Genomic DNA, 19768 nt, shown 5'->3' with positions numbered 1-19768 from the left:
TGACAAAAGGTCAAGGGGTGCCAGTCACCTTGTGGGGCCAAGGTAAGGGTGGGGCCCAGGGAGGAAGGCGCTGTCTACTTGCATTAAGCGTCCCGTGGGGGTAGCAAAAAAGGCCAACATCAGCACAAATGGACAGATTTTTACAAAAATTCAGTTGGAGTGTTTCATACGCAGCAGTGGATGTTAAGATTGTTTAGATCTGATGTTTTGGGAGCCAGGCTGAATATGGGCACTGGCCTTCCCGGATAAGCTTACAACTCTACAAGCCTGCAACATTCCTAAATCCTCCTTTCAATACAAACTTTTCAAACACCCTAGGAGGTTGGACTTATAGACTCCTTACAGTTGTTACTCCATAAAAGTTCCTATGACATGGCAGGAACCGTACTGCAAAATCTCTCTATTCCATTACACATCCGTGTGCACCTCACGTACGAGTAACATCAACGACTGGAATGCAAGACTACTAAGGTTGGGCGCATCTGCACCTGAAAATTTTGAAATGCAGAAGTTGAGCAGTTAGGGTTGACAAGAGCACTCTTGGAAACAAACTCACATACTCATAGCTAGCTTTGATTTATCCTACTGGCAATTTCAGGGAAATAACAACTCACAAAGATTGTTAACTCATCTAAGAAAAGGCCTACTTCGTGAGTATTATGGGCACAACTGCAAGTGTAGACACCTTTTCACGGAACCCCAATCTGAGGGTATTCTGCATGTCCGTAGGCCTACTACATTTTGCCTCCTGCTGTTGGTAGACAATAATTACTACTGTCCAAATAAACTGTTATCCTTTCATTTTGAACAAAAACTGACACTCTGGCACCAGGCATTCGTTGGGGCCAAGTGCAGAAAGTGATGCATAGTTTAAGATAAGGATCCGAACCTCGTCTGTTGAATCACTGAATACCTGTCAGTGCTTTTTAAGAGCTCGTGGGGGAAAAAACTTCCACAAGCCTGGGTGACTTAATTTCCCCACGATCTCCAGCTAGCTACCTCAAGCACTGTACATCTCAACTGCTCGACCAACGAGCTTCTAAGAGTCACAAGCAATAAAAAGCAGTTCAGTATATAGAGACCAAAACACAGCAGCAGAAATGTAGTCCATTAATGAAAACCTCACCCTAGTGGGTATTTCATTGATTTGGCTATGTTTGTTGTTTGGAATTTCTTTTCAAAGGGAATAAAATTTCGCCAGTTCAGCGTGAGGGACTAGACAAAACATCTCTGTGAACATGAAACAGCAGTTGTCATCATTTCAAGCCACTCCTTTCAAATCACCCACAGGAAGAGCAGCTCTGAAATTGATAGTCTCGGGATGCGATCAACATCCTCTCTCCAAGAATGACAACCAATGGTGGTTGCATCATCTACTTCCTGTGGCCCCATAGAGCACAATGACAGGTGGGGGGGGGGAATCTTTTGTCTGGTGGGGCTTTGTTTTTCATTTCCTGTTGCAGCAAACGACTACGACTGATTCTTGCAGTAAGAAAACTAACATTTCTGCTCAATCCGGTGGTGAAATCTACGGATGAGCTTACAAAAACACTGTCATATTGTCTGCACCAATGTCTTTTGATGTCCACGTGTTTATTATTTTTCCGACTTTCAGCCAATGCTGAAGACAAAAAAAATTTCATCATAACCAGCAAGCAGTTGAGGGCTTGAGGCTCACTCGAGTGAGTGTGATTTTTAAAGAAGTGCTCTAAGCAAACCAGCAGTGCATTCACCTGCAATCTTGAAAGTACTAAAATGTGAAATCGAATTCCCTTGTGCATATGATGAATACACCGAATCTGGCCCCGAAAGCAACACAAACTGTCATGAGCAAAAGACCAATTTACCCACATGATGGCGCTACAGACTTTCAATGGAGTCTCCAACTGGAGGCCGCTGGAGAAATGGGACGGCAAAAATGTGGTTTCTTCTTTTTTGAAGAAACCCATAGAAGGGTGCATCCTCCACTTTGTAAACAGTGCTTTTACACAAAAGGTGTCAAACCTGCACTTTTTTACAAAATTTCAAATTTGGGGGAAAATCCCAAATCTCTATGAAATGTTAGAAAATTTCCCAGGCTGTCTCCTAGTCCTGGGCCAAATGTGCACATACCTCACTAAATTCTTTCTTAGGTTTAAAAATAAATATTGACGAACATTGCAGTTGACGCTGTCAACTTTGGTTAGTTTGGGATGCTGCCTGGTTGACTTTTGACCTCAGGGATGATAACGAGATGAGAATGGCCTCCTAGAAAGAAAATAACACGGACAGAGTAAATAACGTCCCAAAAAACTGTGTTGCAATAGTGACCGACACTTGACAAACATAAAACTCCCAGGAAAAAAAATCCAAGAGCATTATCTTCAAGTACGATTGGAAGACTGTGCGAAGGGTCAGACCAGGGGCATATTTTGACTCAAACTGGAACAAAGGGAGCAGAGAATTTGGAGAGTTTCATTTTCTGGATGGGGGTCACTACATTTTCTAATTTGGTCACTGATGTCATTTAGTGACCCCACTTGTGCGTGTGTGAAGTCATAACTTTGAACCAAATGAGAACCGAAAGTTGGAGTGGGCTCAGTGCTGGCTTAAATGACAGAAAATTAGCAGAATATTTCTCAAATAAGTGAATTCTACCTTCCAAACTTTGTTGCTACATGCCTTTGTGTGTAGCCAAGAAATGAAAAGACCGGTTTTGCATCATAATCACCAGCTTCACAATAGTCCCCACGTTGAAAAGAGGCAACGGGAAAGTGGAAGCTTGAGTAGAGCCGCATGCCGCCAAACAATCAGCCTTTTCACCGTGTAATTCAAAGTGTGCAGAGCACACTGGGCCACAAACCGAGAATTTGCAGTTTGGTGGGTGGCCTTCGAGGCCAAGTGAGGCTGGAATTCTTGGGGTCGGCTTTCAGAAAGAAATTCCCGCCGAGAAGGGGTTAACAAATCGCCCGTATGTAGGCACTGTACTTTCAAAAGGCACCCGGCAGGAAGTGGTTAAACACATTGCCAGTTATTGCTTTGACGTTTCAAACACGCTTCTGTTGAGGCAGAGCGAAAAGACGTCCCTGAGCTGTCTTTTACCTTCTTAGTATTCGAAGTGGGAGAACGAAGGGGGGGAAGTTAAGACTACATGTGTAATTCTACTTACCTCTGTCCTGATTGTTCGACTGCCCTGGGTGGGGCAGGTGTTGACATAGTGGTCAAACAGCAGCTTGGGGTCGGCTATCTTTAGATGTTCGTCAGCGTCCAGGCTGTACTCCAGGCCTTTCAGCCCACCAAAGACGATCAACAAATGCCTGCCAAACAAGAAGGGAGTTGGCCAAAAATAAGCATACCTTTGAGAAATTTAACATGGATTGAGAGTTTTTGTACTGCAGGGATACAAAAGCGATGGCTACAGTGATGCCTGAGAGCTAACACAACGGTAGACCTTAAGCACACTTGACCAACCAGATTCCCTGATTAATCGAACCATTTCAAATTAGACATACTATACTGCAATCACTGGCTCTTTGTGAATTTCTCCTTGTCAAATGACAGCTTTCTGTTGATCACATCACAGACACCACATGCAGTCATGGACACGCAGTCGTGGATCTACAAACTAAGCCAAACCAGGCAGGCAGTCAGACAGCCGGCAGCCGGCCAGTGGGCAACCAGCCAGCCTGCAACTCAATGATTCAACAGCCAAGAACTCCACAGGCTCATGCCACCCTAATCCTAATGGGAACTCAATACCTGAATTTGGGCAGCTCTACCTGGTCCACGTCTGTCCCTCTCTCGGACGTACCCAGGGTGACATCATATCCGCCTTTGTAGGGACTGTGTGTAAAGACCATCCCCAGGCTTGAGGCAAGTCTGACAGAGTAACCCCAATACAGGGCGGCCTCTGCGCGTGGTGCCGCAGGCGAGACCACCGTACCTCGCAGCGTTTTCTTATCTGTGTACGGAGCAAGTTACAAATGGAATAAGCATTCTCGCAAAAGTGTGAACAAGAAAATGTCACTGTGACGGCACAGGCATCAATGTGATGAAATGATAAAGTCTACAAAAGGGCCAAACAAGCCACAAGCACTGTTGGGATATCAACTGGTACCAATAAACCAATTTGCAAGGTAACTTTGAATAAAATCTGGTACGCCGAGTTCTTTAAATTAATGTGAACATAACAACTTGAATTCTCCATACTAAAATCACTGTTGCTATACCTTGTGATTCAGGGCAAGCTTTTGCTTAGTTACATAAGAGATGCCTTGCAACAATACACTGTTCTCAATGGATAAGAATGGCACAAAGGAACCAGTCCATTCCAGAGATGGTGGTCGCTATGCAAAAGTTTGCCCCGAATCACAAGGTATAGCAACAGGGCCTTTAGTCTGGGGAATTCAAATTGTTACCTTTCTATGCAATCAGATAACACAGTGTACCAGATTTTATTCAAATTTAACTCACAAGTGGCTTATTTGCCGAATTCCAGGTTACGTGTACCTGAAATTCTCTTCAAATTTTTTTCCTTGCTCAAAATATGTTGTTGTGTGAAATACCACCATTACATTAGAAGTGTTTGTGGAAAACAGTAAAGACAGTCTGTAAGGTTCTTGCAGCTGGTTTACAATTTGACCAAACCATAGAGCTGTACATGTGTATATAAAAACTAGAGCGCTGACTCATGTACAAAGTGATGTCTGCCGGGTGCATCCATGTTTGTGCACAAACCTACGGAAATCCTAAATTTTGTACGGCTATTTGCATATCTGCGTCTGTATTCTATTATGATGCGTCATCGGAAGCTATATGCAAAACCTAAACACACAATCAGTAAATGAGCGTTTCATTTTGCTCTGCATAAACAACGCAAATGCGTGAACGTATGCACCTGAGATAAATTTTGCTGTGACCTTTTTTTAATCAGATTTTGTCGGTACTCAATGCGCGTTGCATTCAGAGTACATGATTTTATATTCATTTTTATCTGATTTTGAATGTTCTACAAGCACGCACATGGATTCACAGTGTCTGCACCCAGGAGTGGAATTGAATCTTCTCCACACGGAGAAAGAGAGATGCGCTCCAGTAATTTAATAAAGCTCTATGGGCCAAACACATTAACTTCTGTTTGAACATATAAGGTACATGCAAGTAGATAATGCCAAAGAGCTGTGTCTCCCTCGCGCATATAATGCAGAAATGCCAAAGGTGGAAAGGAACCAATGAGGCAGTGTTCATTTGAGCACAGCTCCCTACAGTATTCAGATCGTACCTGAGTTGATGTAATCACTGTCGGCCATCTGGACTGTTACTCTCAGGCCTGGCTGCAGCTGTCTGTCTACCCGCACCTCCTACGACATCCACAATGACGGGCATTGTTAAAGGTTTCATACATTTGCAAGGTTACAGCAGAAATCTGAGAACCAAATTCCATGACTTTCCCAGGGGTGCATTCCGCTTAAGCAAACAACGAGAACATTTTCAAACAGGAATGCATTTGGAGTCAAGTGTGTACAAATGTTAGCAAACCTTTAAAAAGTGCTCCAAAAGAGGTGTTAACCAACTTTCAAAATGGATGAACGTGGGAACAAAGTGATGGTTTATAACGCTTCAATCGGGCCTGAAACTCAACCTGACCGAATGAAAGTCTGGCAAATCGAAATATATGTGGAAAGCAAACAAAAACCTTTATTTTAGCTTGATTATAAAATATTTACAGTCTCAGTTGGTAAATAAACTAGCTGTAGTTCTTTAGCAGATGACATTTTCTCCTGCACACTCAAACATAATCCAACAGTCTTTGCTCTCAACTTCCCCGTTGGCTAAAATTACCCATCCAATTATATCAGAATCAAACCAGGAATATTAAGACAGTTGTCAAGTATCATAAATTCTTCAAATTCTGGCTGCACCGTGTGAGATAATCCTGTCTTCAGCCGTGTTTACAAACTGTGGTGCACACACACATACGTTGTTTGAAAATGATGCATTCCGGTCCAAACTGTTAGCGCGATGCACAGCTTTCAAACGTTTGCTCAAATGTGGAAATCTGTAAGTGGAATGCACCTTCAAGCTTTTCAAGGACTAAAATACGACAGTTTCCAAAAGAAGTGGCTTGACATTACGAACTGCACGACTGCCACAGCCACTGCTACAGTAAAAGCGGCACATCAAAACTACCCTTTGCTTGATCTTGATTTCCGTGATTTTTTCTTCTCTGACAATAAGATCCCAGTACACCCTATTTTTTTTTTAAACCTTCTAGGACAACTTTTTCCCCCTGGATTTTTGGTGACCATGGAAATCCTGATTTGAAAACCAAGGGAAAAAAATCCCAGATGTAAAGTCACTCTCTACAAACAGTCCTACAAGGGATTCACCCCCTTCCTATGAGAACAGATATTTAGAAATTACTAGAAGTCTGTTAAGATTAGGCATGTAAGCTTTGTACATTGATTGAACACACCCAAGGAGCCACACAGCAAGGTTTTTGAATGCACTCCTTGCAAATGCACGTTTGTATCTAATTCATCCCTATTTTCTAATTTCTATTTTGGTATTTTTAAGGGCATTTTTTATTTTATGCCAATGCAAATTTGTCAACAATCACAGGGGACATCGAATGGTTTTCATACCTTCAAGAGAAACAACAAATAAGATGTGTTTACTCGTTTGATTGGTGTGCTGGGCCTTAACGCTTCAAGGTGAGGGCAGAGCTCTTTTTACCTTTAGAAGACCCACATTGACAAATGAACCCTTGCCCTGGCCTGCTGCCCGGTCTAGCACCACGCCTTCTCTGTACGGACATGCCTCATCGACGCGCAGGTGATGGGGGCAGTCTAGAGGGTTGAGCAGGCCTGGAGATGAGACAATCATTGGTGAGTGTTGGTCGACAAAACTAGATCTCTTTGGCCGATCAAATGTCTTTTTTGGGGGGGGGTGGACAGGTGGGTTTGCTGGGGTGTGGTAGAATTTTTAGGAAATGTCTCAGACTTCAAGAAATCCCTGCACAAAACGGAATGCCCCTACTGGGAACACTGTGACCTCACTTTAGGAATTTGTTGGGATCATGTCAAATCAAGCATGTTCCCGAGCCCTGAAAAGGGAAGGTGGTTGGAGGATTGAAGGTCGGTAACCATTATTTTTTGTCTATGAAACAAGCCATCTGGCTTGTTTCTTAGACATTATTTCCAGTCGGCTGACCATGGGCGCAATGACTTTTGCTTCCGGTTATTTTCAACCGTATCTTGAGAAGTTATTGTATGGTGGAAGGGCTACAGAGTGACGTACACATATGGCTTGACAACTGACCTGCGTATTTCAAGTCCTTGTGCATAGGGAAGAAATTTTTCCTCAGATACCTGGGGAAGATATCATGAGAACTACATCAACTGGTTGACTGAATAGACCATATTCATGTGTCGGCCATCTTGAATTGAAAGTGAGGTAAAGCTTTTCATTTTGAGAACACGAGAGTGAAAATAGCAGAGACGAAGTAAAAATTTCATACAAATTCATGCTAGTTTTTGCATGTATGTGACACACTACCAATTTATCGCAATGTTTAAGCCACATTCATAAATACCTCGGACAGTCTCCCTATTCAACAACATGCAACTTGACGAGATGATAATGCCCGCTGCATAAATCTATAGCTGGCACCTGGATACAAGACAGTTTAATTGATTCTGATTGGTCAAGAGTTTGTGTGCACGTGGCTTGCAACGCGCACTCTAATTGGACAATTTACCTAAGGAGTATTCCATAAAAAGGAGAGGGATGTTCCCGAAACTGAAAGTAAAATTCTAGCTCGCTGAAAATCCATCTCATATATTAACTTCTTTTGAATCTCTGACTAAAAAAAGGGAGGCTTGGACATTACTTGTGTCCAGTCTCCTTTTTGAGGGGCGTCAAGTCCCACATACTGTAAAATGCTGCCTTCCTCAATGCCAGAATATCACTGACAGACTTTGATGGATCAGTGAGGGTTCCAACGTCACTTCAAACTAAGGGAATACCCATGTGCTAAGCTGGTCTTAAACGTGTGTTTAAGACTGACTCAGGAGAATGGATGTGACTAACGCCCGAGCCAAAGACGAAGGCATTATCAGTGCACACTGCGAATTCTGCGTACTGCGGTGCACACAGACCCTTGACCAATAGGAATGGATTAACCTTGTAACTTGCATCCAGGCGCCAGCGCATTTTTATACAGCAGGCATCATCAAATTGCAGTGGGCAGTATCAAATGTTAATACCCGGTCACGTTGCGGGTTCTTGCATACGGAAACTGTCAAAGTATTTTTGAAGGAGTGTTAACCACTTCATGCCGAGACATTTTTCAATGTTGATGATGCTGGGCCGGCATGACTATCATTTTTTCCATTTTCAAAATCCTTAAAAAATTCATCATTTCATTTAACGGTTGTTTATAGCCGCACGAAGTAATCTTTAGGCACTACTCTAAGTTGACAGGTGACCTTCATTGACGCCCGAGTATTTCAGCCAGGCCCGCAGCCTTGTAACCAGAGCCCAGATTGTGCGGTGTTATACAACTGTCTTTTGTTCATGAACCTGGCTTAGTGCACTGCTGACCTGTTTTCAATAGGGGCCAGAATAGAGTGCAGCGATGCTGTGTGGCTCATCGCTGCGGTGGTGGAGCACTTTTGTCCGCGGTGGTAATCCGCTCGCTCTCAATGCCCCAAACCGTGGTATACTGTTTCAAAACAAGGCTGGATTATCACCTCTTTTGAGAGTGAAAAATGTCGATAATTCCCAGCAGCCTGGTCTTTTGTTCGGAGTACGGTCTTTTGTTACAGGGCCCTGTTTCCTTTGTCTGAGTTTGGAGGGCCAGGCAACGCATATAAACCATACGTCTCCGATTCCGGATTCCCGGCAGGAAGTGGTTAAGTATTCAGTATCTAATAGTGAGTGCTGTAGTTGAGACTATCGCAAGACAATTTCAGACAAGACCAGTTCTCAACTGTGAATACGGAAACGGGTAAACTTGCAGTTTGTTTGAATAGCTTGTAACTTGAATTTAGACTAAACGCCTTGTGACTTTCACACTGGCATCTGTGTGGGACGTACTGTGGACATTCCAGGAACTGCAGGATTCTGGCTAGCTGAACATTGGGATTCCCCTTCTTGCCGACGCCGTCAAAGTTTCCGTCTGTGGTCCTGTAAAACCAACACAAAACAGTTGCCCTTCATTTGATGGGGGGTGTCCATTCTAGAAGGTTCGTGAGAAGAACTGCTTGGAGGCTAGGGTTACTTACTCCGAAGGCATTCCAGACTCGTCAAATATGATGACCTCGTCGATGCAGAACACCACCATGGCTCTTGCAATCTGCACACACGAAGGCAAAACAAGCCATTTCAGTCCACCAGAATAGACACTCAAGAGAAACGCTCCACAAAAGAAGCAAGAAGAAAGCTTCAAACATGCAACACTGAATTGTCTTAAAAACAGAGAGTACCGCCAACTTCAGACTTTGGAAACAAAATGGCTGTTCCTTTCGTGTGCAAAACGGCATGAAGCTACTGTGTGCTAATCGTTCATGTGCACAAATGCATAGTAACCATTTTGTTTCCAACAATTGAGAAACTTATGTCGCAACTCTCTCTATAAACAGCTCTGCTCTTGTCGAGTACACACAAATCGCACAGGAAAGTCTCCATTCCACTTACCTGGCCTGCAAGGTATGTTCTCAGCTCCGGCGACTGTGCATTTTCCAGGATCGATCCGGGCAGGGCAACGCTTACAGTCCAAGTGCGGCCTGCAGTGGAATGAAAGAACAAATGAGCCCATTAGTTCTGCCGTGAATCGTCAATGACCTCGCATCAACTCAACCCTACTTCACCCTCTCGGGAACCGTCTTGCTTCAGGAGTAAGCAGGACAAAGTGTTTGTCCAGATCTAACGACCCAAGATTCCCTGTCAGACGTGCTTGCATTCGGACCACCAACACTCTGATGAAAAGCCTGACTCCTCCCTCCTTGTTTGTGATGCAATCATAGGAAAACGATCTCGCTCAGAGACACAACGTACTGCCGGTGCTTGCATTCGAACCCGGACGGTTTAATGAACAATCCCAATTCCACCCCCACTGTTTCAATACACAATGCAGCAGCCACAGCAAATGGTCTTGCTCGGGAACACAACACATGGCCAGTGCTTGCATTCGAACCCGAGACGGTCGGATAAACAAGCCCGATTTCTCCCCCCCCAATGTAGCAACCACAGCTAACCATCTTGATAACACGCTAATAACAAGCTGAATTCCTCATTCCTTGCTTCAGTGTACCCACCACTGTAAACTGTCCTGCTCAGGGACTATGCTTGGATGCTGAATCACAGGCACTGTGATAACAAGTCCAGCTGCCCTCCCTGTTTCAGTGCACCGATCATTGCAAAATATCCTGCTCAGGGACACTGGGTTCGCGCTTCGTTTTCTTACTCACCTTTGGATTTCACATGAGCTTCTCTGGCTTCCCCTGCTTCTCTAGCAGTCGTTTTTGCCTCCTGTCTCTCAAACTGTCTCCGCAGTTTAGCATCTTTGTATTTCTTCTTCTTGTCCTTGTCTGGTACATGAATAAACCAGTTATAGCTTCTTTCGGCACTTGTGTACATGTACAATATACCGTTTATACAGTCGGTGCTTTGAGCTTCCAAACATAGTGCTCATCCATTTGTAGAGTGTAACAATCAGTGTCACAGTACTTGTAAGTACAGACGTCATGCCCAAACTTTGGCAACAGTCTAAACTATACTTATGCCAATCCCAACTATAGTTGGGACCAATAGCGGCACAAGGTGGAAAACGTTTTGGTGAAGTTCTCCATCTTGCGCCGTTACGTGACGCTACACAATCTTCAGTCATTACAAAATGTCAACTTATTGGCTATGGGTAATCCTGAAAAGCTTTCTTTTTCTGACACAACCAGAAACGTTTCTCAAATGTAATGACTGGTCATTGCTGAAATATTTGGTGTCAAATAAGAAAAATTAAAAAAGCTTTCTTTTTCAGACACAACCAGAAACGTTTCTCAAATGTAATGACTGGTCATTGCTGAAATATTTGGTGTCAAATAAAAAAAATTAAAAAAGCTTTCTTTTTCAGACACAACCAGAAACGTTTCTCAAATGTAATGACTGGTCATTGCTGAAATATTTGGTGTCAGGATACTGAACGTTGAACGTTGGTCAAAAATTGCAACTTTCCAGACAATGACTAACAACTGTACTTACTGTCATCCCTCCACTTTTTCCATTCCTTTGGCTGTAACAAATAAATGACAAATTGAAGAAATCTGAATGCGTGTGGACATTTTGTTGAGCAAAGTTTTGAGGTAGTTGTTGACCTTGACAGATTGATCTGCAGGACTATGTGATCATTGTGCTATTGGTCGATCGTTCGGCATCATCTGTGGATCGTTCTTCCATCAGCTGATCACCTTAATGGTACCACTCTCATTCACACCTCCAGAAGATCAGTTTGAAAAAAGTGAAGTAAAGTTGGAGACTTGCTAGAGGAGAACAGTACTACGTGAACAGCCGACTGTGCAGACTGTCTAATCCGCCTTGAGAGGAAGCAACCCCTTGTCGGTTGCAGTGAACCATATTGGTCAGGGTTGCTCATTTTGTTGCGATTGTATATAAATACATGCATTTCATTATCATTTGTGAACCGGAGAAGCGCAATCCTATCAAGGGAGCCTGCGCCTCTCTTGGTCCTCAGGGCTCACAGCACAGTTACAACATTGGTATCAGATTATTTCTGATAGCATGGAGAGGTGATTAGCCTATTCTGATTAGCCTATTGAGCAATTTCATCATGTTCACGTTGACGTGCTTCATGAGCTTGAGATGCACATAAATATCATTTCTTAGTCTTGTAACTAAACAAACAATACAAGTTATTATCACCATGATCACTTATCAAACAAAAAAAGGAATGCAGTGGCCTCATAGGCTACATTTTCCACTTTACAAGTATATCAGAAACCTCCCGAGAGAGTAAACCAAGACACGTGACACACTAGTAGTAGTGTCGTGACCAGTGACCTGCTAGCTGCTAACCGTGCCCCTAATTCCACCATGCTCACTTGGCCCTAGGCTTAGACTAAAATTTGTATTCTTTGAGAATCCCTGATAACCAGCCACATGTTTTACCTTCGATGTTTCAGCCGGTCGTTTCATGGGCCCTGTCTGTCGTTTCTTTGACTTCGGGGATAGTGTTTCAGCCATTTTCGTTCATGCAGCAGCGAAAAAATAAACTTGTACGGGACATCCCAGGTGTACGTGTGTGTGTGTGCTCTTGGCTACAGAGGGCGTCCTATTAAAACGCAGTCTGTCAGAATTTAGATCCAGACTCGCACCAGTCATCGTCCCCTAGGCCAGTGAACTTTAATACACTGTACAGTTTGTCGTCGGTTAATGATATTACAATGCTGCTGTTTCTAAGAATAGAGCAAGCATTGACAGAATTCAAAACACAGCATTAGGAGAGTGAACATTGGAGGGCTTAAATCATCTTTCATATGATCAAGACGTTGATTAACAAGCATTTTCACGAATCTGTGTGACAAAAATATTAACTTATGAAGTCAAATGCAATTTATGTCCAGAAAACTGAAACAAACAAATGACACTTGACGGGCGGAAACATATGGCGACACTCAGAAAACATTGGTATTCACATTGCTTTTCTTTTTATTGTAAATCAGTCTTTTACTGAGAAACAAAAATCCTTCAAACTGTTATTTTTTTTGTCACAGAAAGAAACAAAAATCTTGATCAAAAATTCCACATCATACAAAACTCAATGGATGCAACCTTTGCTACTGTGCATATCCCCTGTAACAAAATTATGTTCTTTTTCTCTGAGTAAATTCTGGAAGTCCATTCAATTCATATTCACAGCTGACACGGCCAACTTTGCAACGCTTCACGTCATGATCACCATGACATCTCCATCCCTTATCAATTTGCTTTTTATGTACACGTACATGTAAGTTCATAATGCACAGAGAAAAGGGCAGTGAAACAGCGATGAAGTTTCCAAATTCCGGTGGGATACAGGACTGTTTTTGTTACCGAAGATACATGATTCCCAACGGACAAAGGAAAGTGAACAGATAAAAAAAATGCGTACACACTGCAGAAACTTACATTTACAAAAATGCAAATATGATTTTAAAAACATCTGGGAGAAAAACCACAGGCCATGTCTAAATTTGCTGCGGCTTGGAATTAGGCACATGGGAAAAGAGGCTACAGCCATAGACTAATGCAAGATTTCAAGCCACAGCAATATAGCTCAGTAAATTCCCTACATGAGCACCGGTCGCAAACAGTTTAAGTAAATGACATTCCGGCTGGTAACCCTACAAATCTTGGCAAACCAACTCTGAGCACTGAGAGATTTGGTAAGTCCAGAAAATGTTTGCTTGGCAAGGAGCAAAGCACAGGATACCAGCCACTGGATCGAGATACAAGCAATGTGCATCTGTTTTTACTGGTTGTTGGCTGGTGTTTGCTTAGCAGACGAGCCTGCTGAGCAATGATCTGCCAACCAAGTCTGTGAATTTGAGGCGAGCTTCCCAGTTCATGCAGGCTTTTGAAATTACCTTCAAGAAAAAAAACTTAAGGAAAGTTCTCTTGCCAAAAAAAAAAAAGTTATATAATGTCAGCAAAGCAAAAATATGAAAACCCACAATTAACTGAGAAAGGGTAGGTCAGGTGGGAAACCAGAAAATGGTTTCATCATTGCAGACCCGGGTTTGTCCCAATTTTGCCTCAATTAGCATCTTGATTTGGCTTTGGAAACTTCTGTCCCACGCTGAATCTGCCAATATGCAACCCCATCTTTATTGTGAATGGTATTGCAATAATGCAACCAATTCTGTAGCTATAGTTCAAATGTTTTTCCAATGGGAAAGTACCCATTTGCTTTTAACAAAAAAAAAAAAAAGAGGACAAAATCAGTCTCCCCGGTTAAAACACCATTGACTACATCATTCATTCTATAAAGGCCGAGTCTTAAATGCTGTTAAATACTGTCAACTAACCCCTCCTCTTTTTCGCTTTTTCTTTTTTACAAAACGTGACCCTTCATTTCATGTACACAGGCCACCTTCCTGCTTTTGACATTAATACACCTTCCCAACGGGAACTGTACAAACACAATGCTTCTCTAGAATGTTTCACATTAACCATCATTATCATATTCTGACTTATCTATGTAACTACATGTATACATACCTCTCTGACACAATTTACATATGAAAGAATTTCCAGAACAAAATTAACAGATACCAAAATAATGATAAAAAATAAAGTACAAAATGAAATGAAAGCATAATGATAAATACTTGGAAGTAAACGCTGAGCGGGTTTTTCAGATGCAGGCCATTTTGGTCATGTTTCCAGAGCCTGCACAGAAAACACCACTGCAAGCAGGCCTCGCCATGAGGCACCAAACTACTACTCTCATAATTAACCTTCGCTTTCCCGTTCATGGACTTGCATGCAAAACATGACCAAATGGCGGCAGACACAGTCAACATCCACAGGGTTTTCTCCACACGCTTCAGCAACATGAGAGCACTTATTCAAAAGTAAACGGTTGTTATGTACTCGTATAACAGTTACATCTGTATACATGCATTGTATTATTTTGGCCGAGGATGTATTTCCCCATTACACAGTTTCCCAATGTTTATAAACAGTCCTCACTGAATAACAGTGGTGAACAACTAAACCCTTACATTAAACATATTACACATGCTCCTCGTTTTCTTTGGCCAGGGACAGCTTCTAACGCATTGGCCTTTAAAGACGCATTCATTTGGACAATGACAGGAAGTGATGTATGACCTGACATAATGACCTTCTTTGTAATCTAGAATTTGGCCTTTTAAACCATCTATTCCAATTTCTGTTAGGCATCTACAACTTTAGACAAAAATGTCTGCCTCAGTTGGCCCAGGAGTCTCACATGAAAGTGGCAGTAAGGTTCTCTGTCAAAACCAACTGGATTGATATTTTGACCAATTAATTTACACCTTTTTGGTGTTGATATTTCAATTTTTAATACAATAAACAGAGCTTTGATCACTGAAATAACGTTTTCCAAATAATGCCTATAAGGGGTAAACTGTTACGGGGTGTGAAAACTCTCAAATTAATTGCTAATCATCAAGACATGATTGTTTGCTGGTGTATAAAATAATCCCTGGTTTTTAGTGTGGTCTAAAGTTTTTTCACACAACAACTTTGAGAAATAACAAAATGAAGCTATATCCGAAGTCAGGTTTCAGAGTTACGGCTACATCAGTTGCCAGGTGCCAGTGCATCTGTGACCAGCAATGACCTAGCCCTAGCTCCCAACAAGGCTTTTGGAGGGTCAAACAGCAAGCAGGCCTACCCTTCACCACTGAGTGGCTAGGATTCGAGACCGCGCTGAAAAAGAGTTGGACAAAGATGAAGTCCGCTGACTGAATTCACCCTCAGACTCTAATCTTCGTCATTGTTTCAACCCAAACAGTCATCAATTTCCTATATCGGAATAATTTATTTCCCACCTACCCACATCCAAGGAGGTCAAGGTTAACGAGACAGCACTGAATTCAGTTTTAATTGACCGCAAAGATAAAAGTTGAATGAAAAAATCCCTCTTCTATCTGATCATCTTCTGGGGGTATGTTTTAATGCAGGTGTAATGATAGCTCTGAGTTGTAATAAATACAAGCAAGAAGTGAAACCTTATGAAAAGACGAAAAAAAAGTAAAGTTCTTAAATTCAAATTGTTTTACACACTCGGAGCATTAATACTATAATACAGTCAACTGCTTCATTACGTCTGAAGCATAGTTCAATTACATCTGCATTCCCATTTACCGATATCCTGCGTATTTGTTTTCTATTTTATACAGCTTAAATAGTTACCTTTGTCATCAAAAATAGGCTATAAATCGCTTCAAAAATTTTACCGGTGCACAATTTACAGATGTACAGTTCCTCTTTTTATCACAATTTTAATTGGTATGATTTATTAAGTAGATAAATAAGTATATGACTCGTTGCTCTTTCCTTTTGAATGGGCAATTGTGGCTCAGAACATGCAGGCTTGTCAGCAAGAAATGGAGCTTATCAACTGGCATACATATCTTGAAACTTAAGAAGTCTGCCAAATTCCAAACTGGGATTAAAAGCTGCTTCATACCAGGCATGAGAACAAACATGAACATCAACTTGCAACATCAGGTCAAATACGTTTGTACTTGTGCTCGGAATTGGCAAAGGTAAGCACATTTCAACTCAAGCAAATTTCACTGCAGGTGCTTTGAGCCGTCAAATTCTGTTCAACATATTTAGTAAGTTCTGTAGGTATATTTAGTGTTTAATTTTATTCATAACGTGACCAGATCCCTCAAAATGAGTCCTAAGGCCTCTTTTTGGTTCCTAACTTACGGTTCGTATTAGAGGGCACAGGGCACTCTGTTTGATGTATCACTCAATTTGGCATCCCGATAACAGTTGAGACAAGAGGGTGAAAGTTGATACTTTCCATTGGTTTTTGTTCTGCAAAATTCTTGAAAGACCAACTAAAATGTAGCTACGATAGCTTTCAATTTAATTTGTTGGGCTAGTTGACGAATTTGGTTGATGCACATGTTTGTCTTCTGTTTGAAAATTGTTGGTTTTTGGCTGAGTTTGGCCCGCCGTGAAATACTCTTGGCTTTATGCGGTTGATAATACACAGACAGCACTACATGCTTCCACGTGGTTCACCTTTGATGATATAGCCATTTTGTGTTTTGATCGGTCTGAGCCTCACATTGTCCCAACAAGAGTAAATGAAGGCTTTGTCAAATGCAGGCTCTCAACACGTATTCTGCTAGAAAACCCGGCAAAATTCTCAGCCTTTCTTGGTCTTGATATGTATCATTTGCAGTCGTGCAAACGTAGCCCATTTACGTAATTCCAGAAATCAGGGGTCCAAAAGTGTGACATTTTCCTGTCCCTGTTACATCTGACCTTTGTTATTTGCCATGGAAATATCAGCGGAATTGTTTTGAAACTATTACAATTTGTTTGGCAGATATTTGCATTGATTCATCACTCTTGGAGATTAGAAAACGTGTTCTGAACTTACAAAATCATGTTAGATGTAACAGGGACACAAAAAAATGGACCCCTAATTAATTTCTGGAATTACCCATTTACAAAAAACCTCCCCAGGTCACACCAGAAGCAGCACCATCAATTTTTTTTTTTTTTGGCCTTCTTTCCTCCTCATCGTTGGGATTTGTCGCAAAGTTCTGCAGTGTTTGAATAACTTGATATCCCTATATAATACACGGTCTTGTAATATACAATACACACAGTTTTTGAGTAGACAGCCGTTTCCAAGGCATGAGATTGCAACCTATCAAATTCATAAGGATAAGCCAAGAGAGGAGGACATCACTAAAGCAATAAAAATTGAGAAAAAAAAAACAAGACACCAAAATTAAGCACTGTCTCTTGTAAAACAACAAAAGCTACTTTCAGCCTTTATAACCTCCAAAACTAAGATTGCAGTGCAATGCTTCATTCCCCACGACCCAGGTTTGATCAGTGACCGTTTGCCAACTACTGGTCAATTTTGCCTGGTACCCGGGATATATTTTACGCATGGGCTACCTGTCAAAACTAACTGCTGAGTGGCAATTGGTCGTTGATCAAACATGGCCACTGTGGAGGAGGAAACCACAGCAGGATCAAACCTTCCCGGAGGAAAGTAAAATGGCTAAAATCGTACATTTTAAATCCGTTAAAGGAAAATTCTTGTATGTTATGTTGAAATAAATGACCACACTCAAAGTGGGGCATGAACCAGTTCCCCAATAATAGCAACACAAGGCCTCAACCAATGGACTGGGTACCGACTCGGCAATACTGACAGACAAGCAGACTTGCATGTTACATGTAAGTTATTAAAATAACCCTACAATGCATTTGAAACCTTTGCTCTGTAAATCGTGACGTTTAATCATGAAGCCTATTGGTGAGCAAGGGAGAACTGCAAAGGCAAAAATATCCCCTCTGGTGCCACGCAGTCTGTGAAGTACTCAGTATAATGAGTATTTCCGAAAAACAAAAACCAACATAAATTGCATAGTAATTTCAACATTAAACAGACAGCCATAACTTAGTAAACCACTGCGCATTTTTGAGGGTTTTTTTTCGTTCACACTGGTGCAACTCCCATCCGCTGAAAACCTGACTCATTGAAAAAAGATCCTTCCCATTGGTTTGAAATTATCTGACATAAGACCCTCAATTCTGCGATTGTTACCTAAAATAAACCACGTTAAATGTAATTAATGTATTCCTATATGAAGCCAACCATGCATCTATGTACACTTTTTGAGGCGTCTGTTTCAGTTGAAGTGCATGCTTGATAAACCTTGAGCTTTGACACAGGCTTCCTGTGGTTGGTCAAAAAGTACACGTATGCTTATAATTAAGGAAACGAATGCCTAAAAAAAAAAGTTCAGTTTATCACACAAACATTCTTGAAATTTAAAACAATAGCAAATTCGTTTATAAATGCACGAAGTCCGTTCCGTAAAGAGGAAATAGAAATTCCTCCTGTTTCCTATGACCAAATTAAATACATGTAATTGTCTTCACACACTGTTGATAACCTGTCAGCAGCTACTTATCGTGATGCCAGAATATTAAGATTCTGAAAAGCCCCTTGTATCAGACATTTGGGCCAACCACTTGACCTGGCACGTTGGATCTTTGTCGCTTGACAAAACGTGCGTCATGACAATTGTTTTAAGGGATATGGGAAGCCAAAGAGGGAAGGGTGTGTTACCTTGACCACTTTTTGCTGCAGAACATGTTTTTGGAAGTGAGGAAAACTTGTCGTGTGATCTCTGTCAACAGAGAGCCTCTCTTTTCTCTGAAGTATACTTCAGAAGAGGCCCGTCCTGTTTCTGATGGAAGTCAAGGCACGAGGTGATTTCCACGGGAGTTTGCACTGATGAGCTCATGTGGTAAGTTTGGAACAAACAGGACGGAAAGCCAGAAACTGGCTTTGAGAGCTTGCATTTGCGGGGAAGGGGGGCCAACAGTGGAGGAAACGGAGAGGTAGTCTGAAAGTGAAAGTATGACTCTCAAAGTTTCAGGATGAATTTTTCACACATTTGCATTGTGACACGTAGAAGAAATTGTTACATGAGCAACAATCTGGTCATAGTAACTCAGAAGCTGTACTGCGTATCTCGTAGAAGCCTCAGCCACGGTGTCGAGAAGGCTCTGCCACAGAGATGAGATGGCTCTACCGCACAGCCGACAAAGATGAGAAAGCTTTCCAGCAGGGTTTGGAGAGCTCTGCCACAGGGTTAACACGGCAGTGCCAACACAGCGGAGACATACCCACTGCACTCTTGTACATGCTTTCACTTGAGACTTGACCTTTCTCCTGCCGCTGTCCAGATGTCTCATCCACTAAGTAGATAAGAGAAGGCTGGTGGTGTATTCACACGTAAGCACTGACCTCGATGAGCAAGGTTCCGGGACAGGTTTTCAGAGGAAATATCAAGAGCTGGGTGCCGTTTATCAAAAGAGATTTTTTTTTTAGTTCCTGGAAAGCTGGTGGTCTGTTAAGTAGAAAGACAGCTCCTTCACTCTTCTTCTTCAACATATTGCAAAGGGAAGTATCCAATCTGAAAGGAAAAAAAGAAGAGATAAGAACTTCCATGACGCCTTTGACAGTTGT

At 41.9% G+C, this 19768-nt stretch overlaps 2 protein-coding genes across 6 annotated transcripts in view; both read right to left on the bottom strand.

The window, feature by feature from the left end:
- Positions 1 to 1574: 1574 nt before the first annotated feature.
- LOC110983838 (28S rRNA (uridine-N(3))-methyltransferase-like) lies at positions 1575 to 12305 on the bottom strand. 2 transcript variants are annotated; one of them, XM_022243425.2, is made up of 12 exons: positions 12163 to 12305; positions 11239 to 11269; positions 10452 to 10571; positions 9679 to 9767; positions 9267 to 9337; positions 9079 to 9168; positions 7300 to 7349; positions 6715 to 6845; positions 5261 to 5339; positions 3739 to 3940; positions 3149 to 3296; positions 1575 to 2247 (listed from the first exon to the last, which is right to left on the bottom strand). In XM_022243425.2, the coding sequence occupies exons 1-12, from the start codon at positions 12235 to 12237 to the stop codon at positions 2173 to 2175; spliced, it is 1161 nt and encodes a 386-aa protein (XP_022099117.2). In that variant the 5' UTR covers positions 12238 to 12305; the 3' UTR covers positions 1575 to 2172. The 2 variants fall into 2 exon arrangements, with proteins under 2 accessions (XP_022099117.2, XP_022099118.2); XM_022243426.2 differs by lacking the exon at positions 9079 to 9168.
- A 379-nt stretch (positions 12306 to 12684) lies between these two features.
- Positions 12685 to 19768, bottom strand: part of LOC110983845 (guanine nucleotide exchange factor VAV2-like) — a 64397-nt gene continuing 57313 nt past the window's right edge. For all 4 annotated transcript variants that reach the window (XM_022243444.2, XM_022243447.2, XM_022243446.2 and 1 more), the window contains one exon: positions 12685 to 19715. In XM_022243444.2, the coding sequence (XP_022099136.2) occupies positions 19674 to 19715 (42 nt within the window). In that variant the 3' untranslated portion in view covers positions 12685 to 19673. The remainder of the gene's footprint in view (positions 19716 to 19768) is intronic.

This window comes from Acanthaster planci, linkage group LG11 (genome assembly GCF_054643075.1).
Source record: "Acanthaster planci isolate LZ-2023a linkage group LG11, COTS_SCS, whole genome shotgun sequence".
Classification (NCBI taxonomy): Eukaryota; Metazoa; Echinodermata; class Asteroidea; order Valvatida; family Acanthasteridae; genus Acanthaster; species Acanthaster planci.
Note: the sequence above shows the minus strand (reverse complement) of the source record. Positions and strands in the feature narration are given on the sequence as shown.

Coding starts and splice junctions, on each gene's coding strand:
- LOC110983838 (XM_022243425.2), bottom strand. CDS start 12,237: ATGGCTGAAACACTATCCCCGAAGTCAAAGAAACGACAGACAGGGCCC. Junction 3,941..5,260: donor CAGTGATTACATCAACTCAG/GTACGATCTGAA, acceptor CTCCGTACACAG/ATAAGAAAACGCTGCGAGGT. Junction 3,297..3,738: donor GTAGAGCTGCCCAAATTCAG/GTATTGAGTTCC, acceptor CTTGTTTGGCAG/GCATTTGTTGATCGTCTTTG.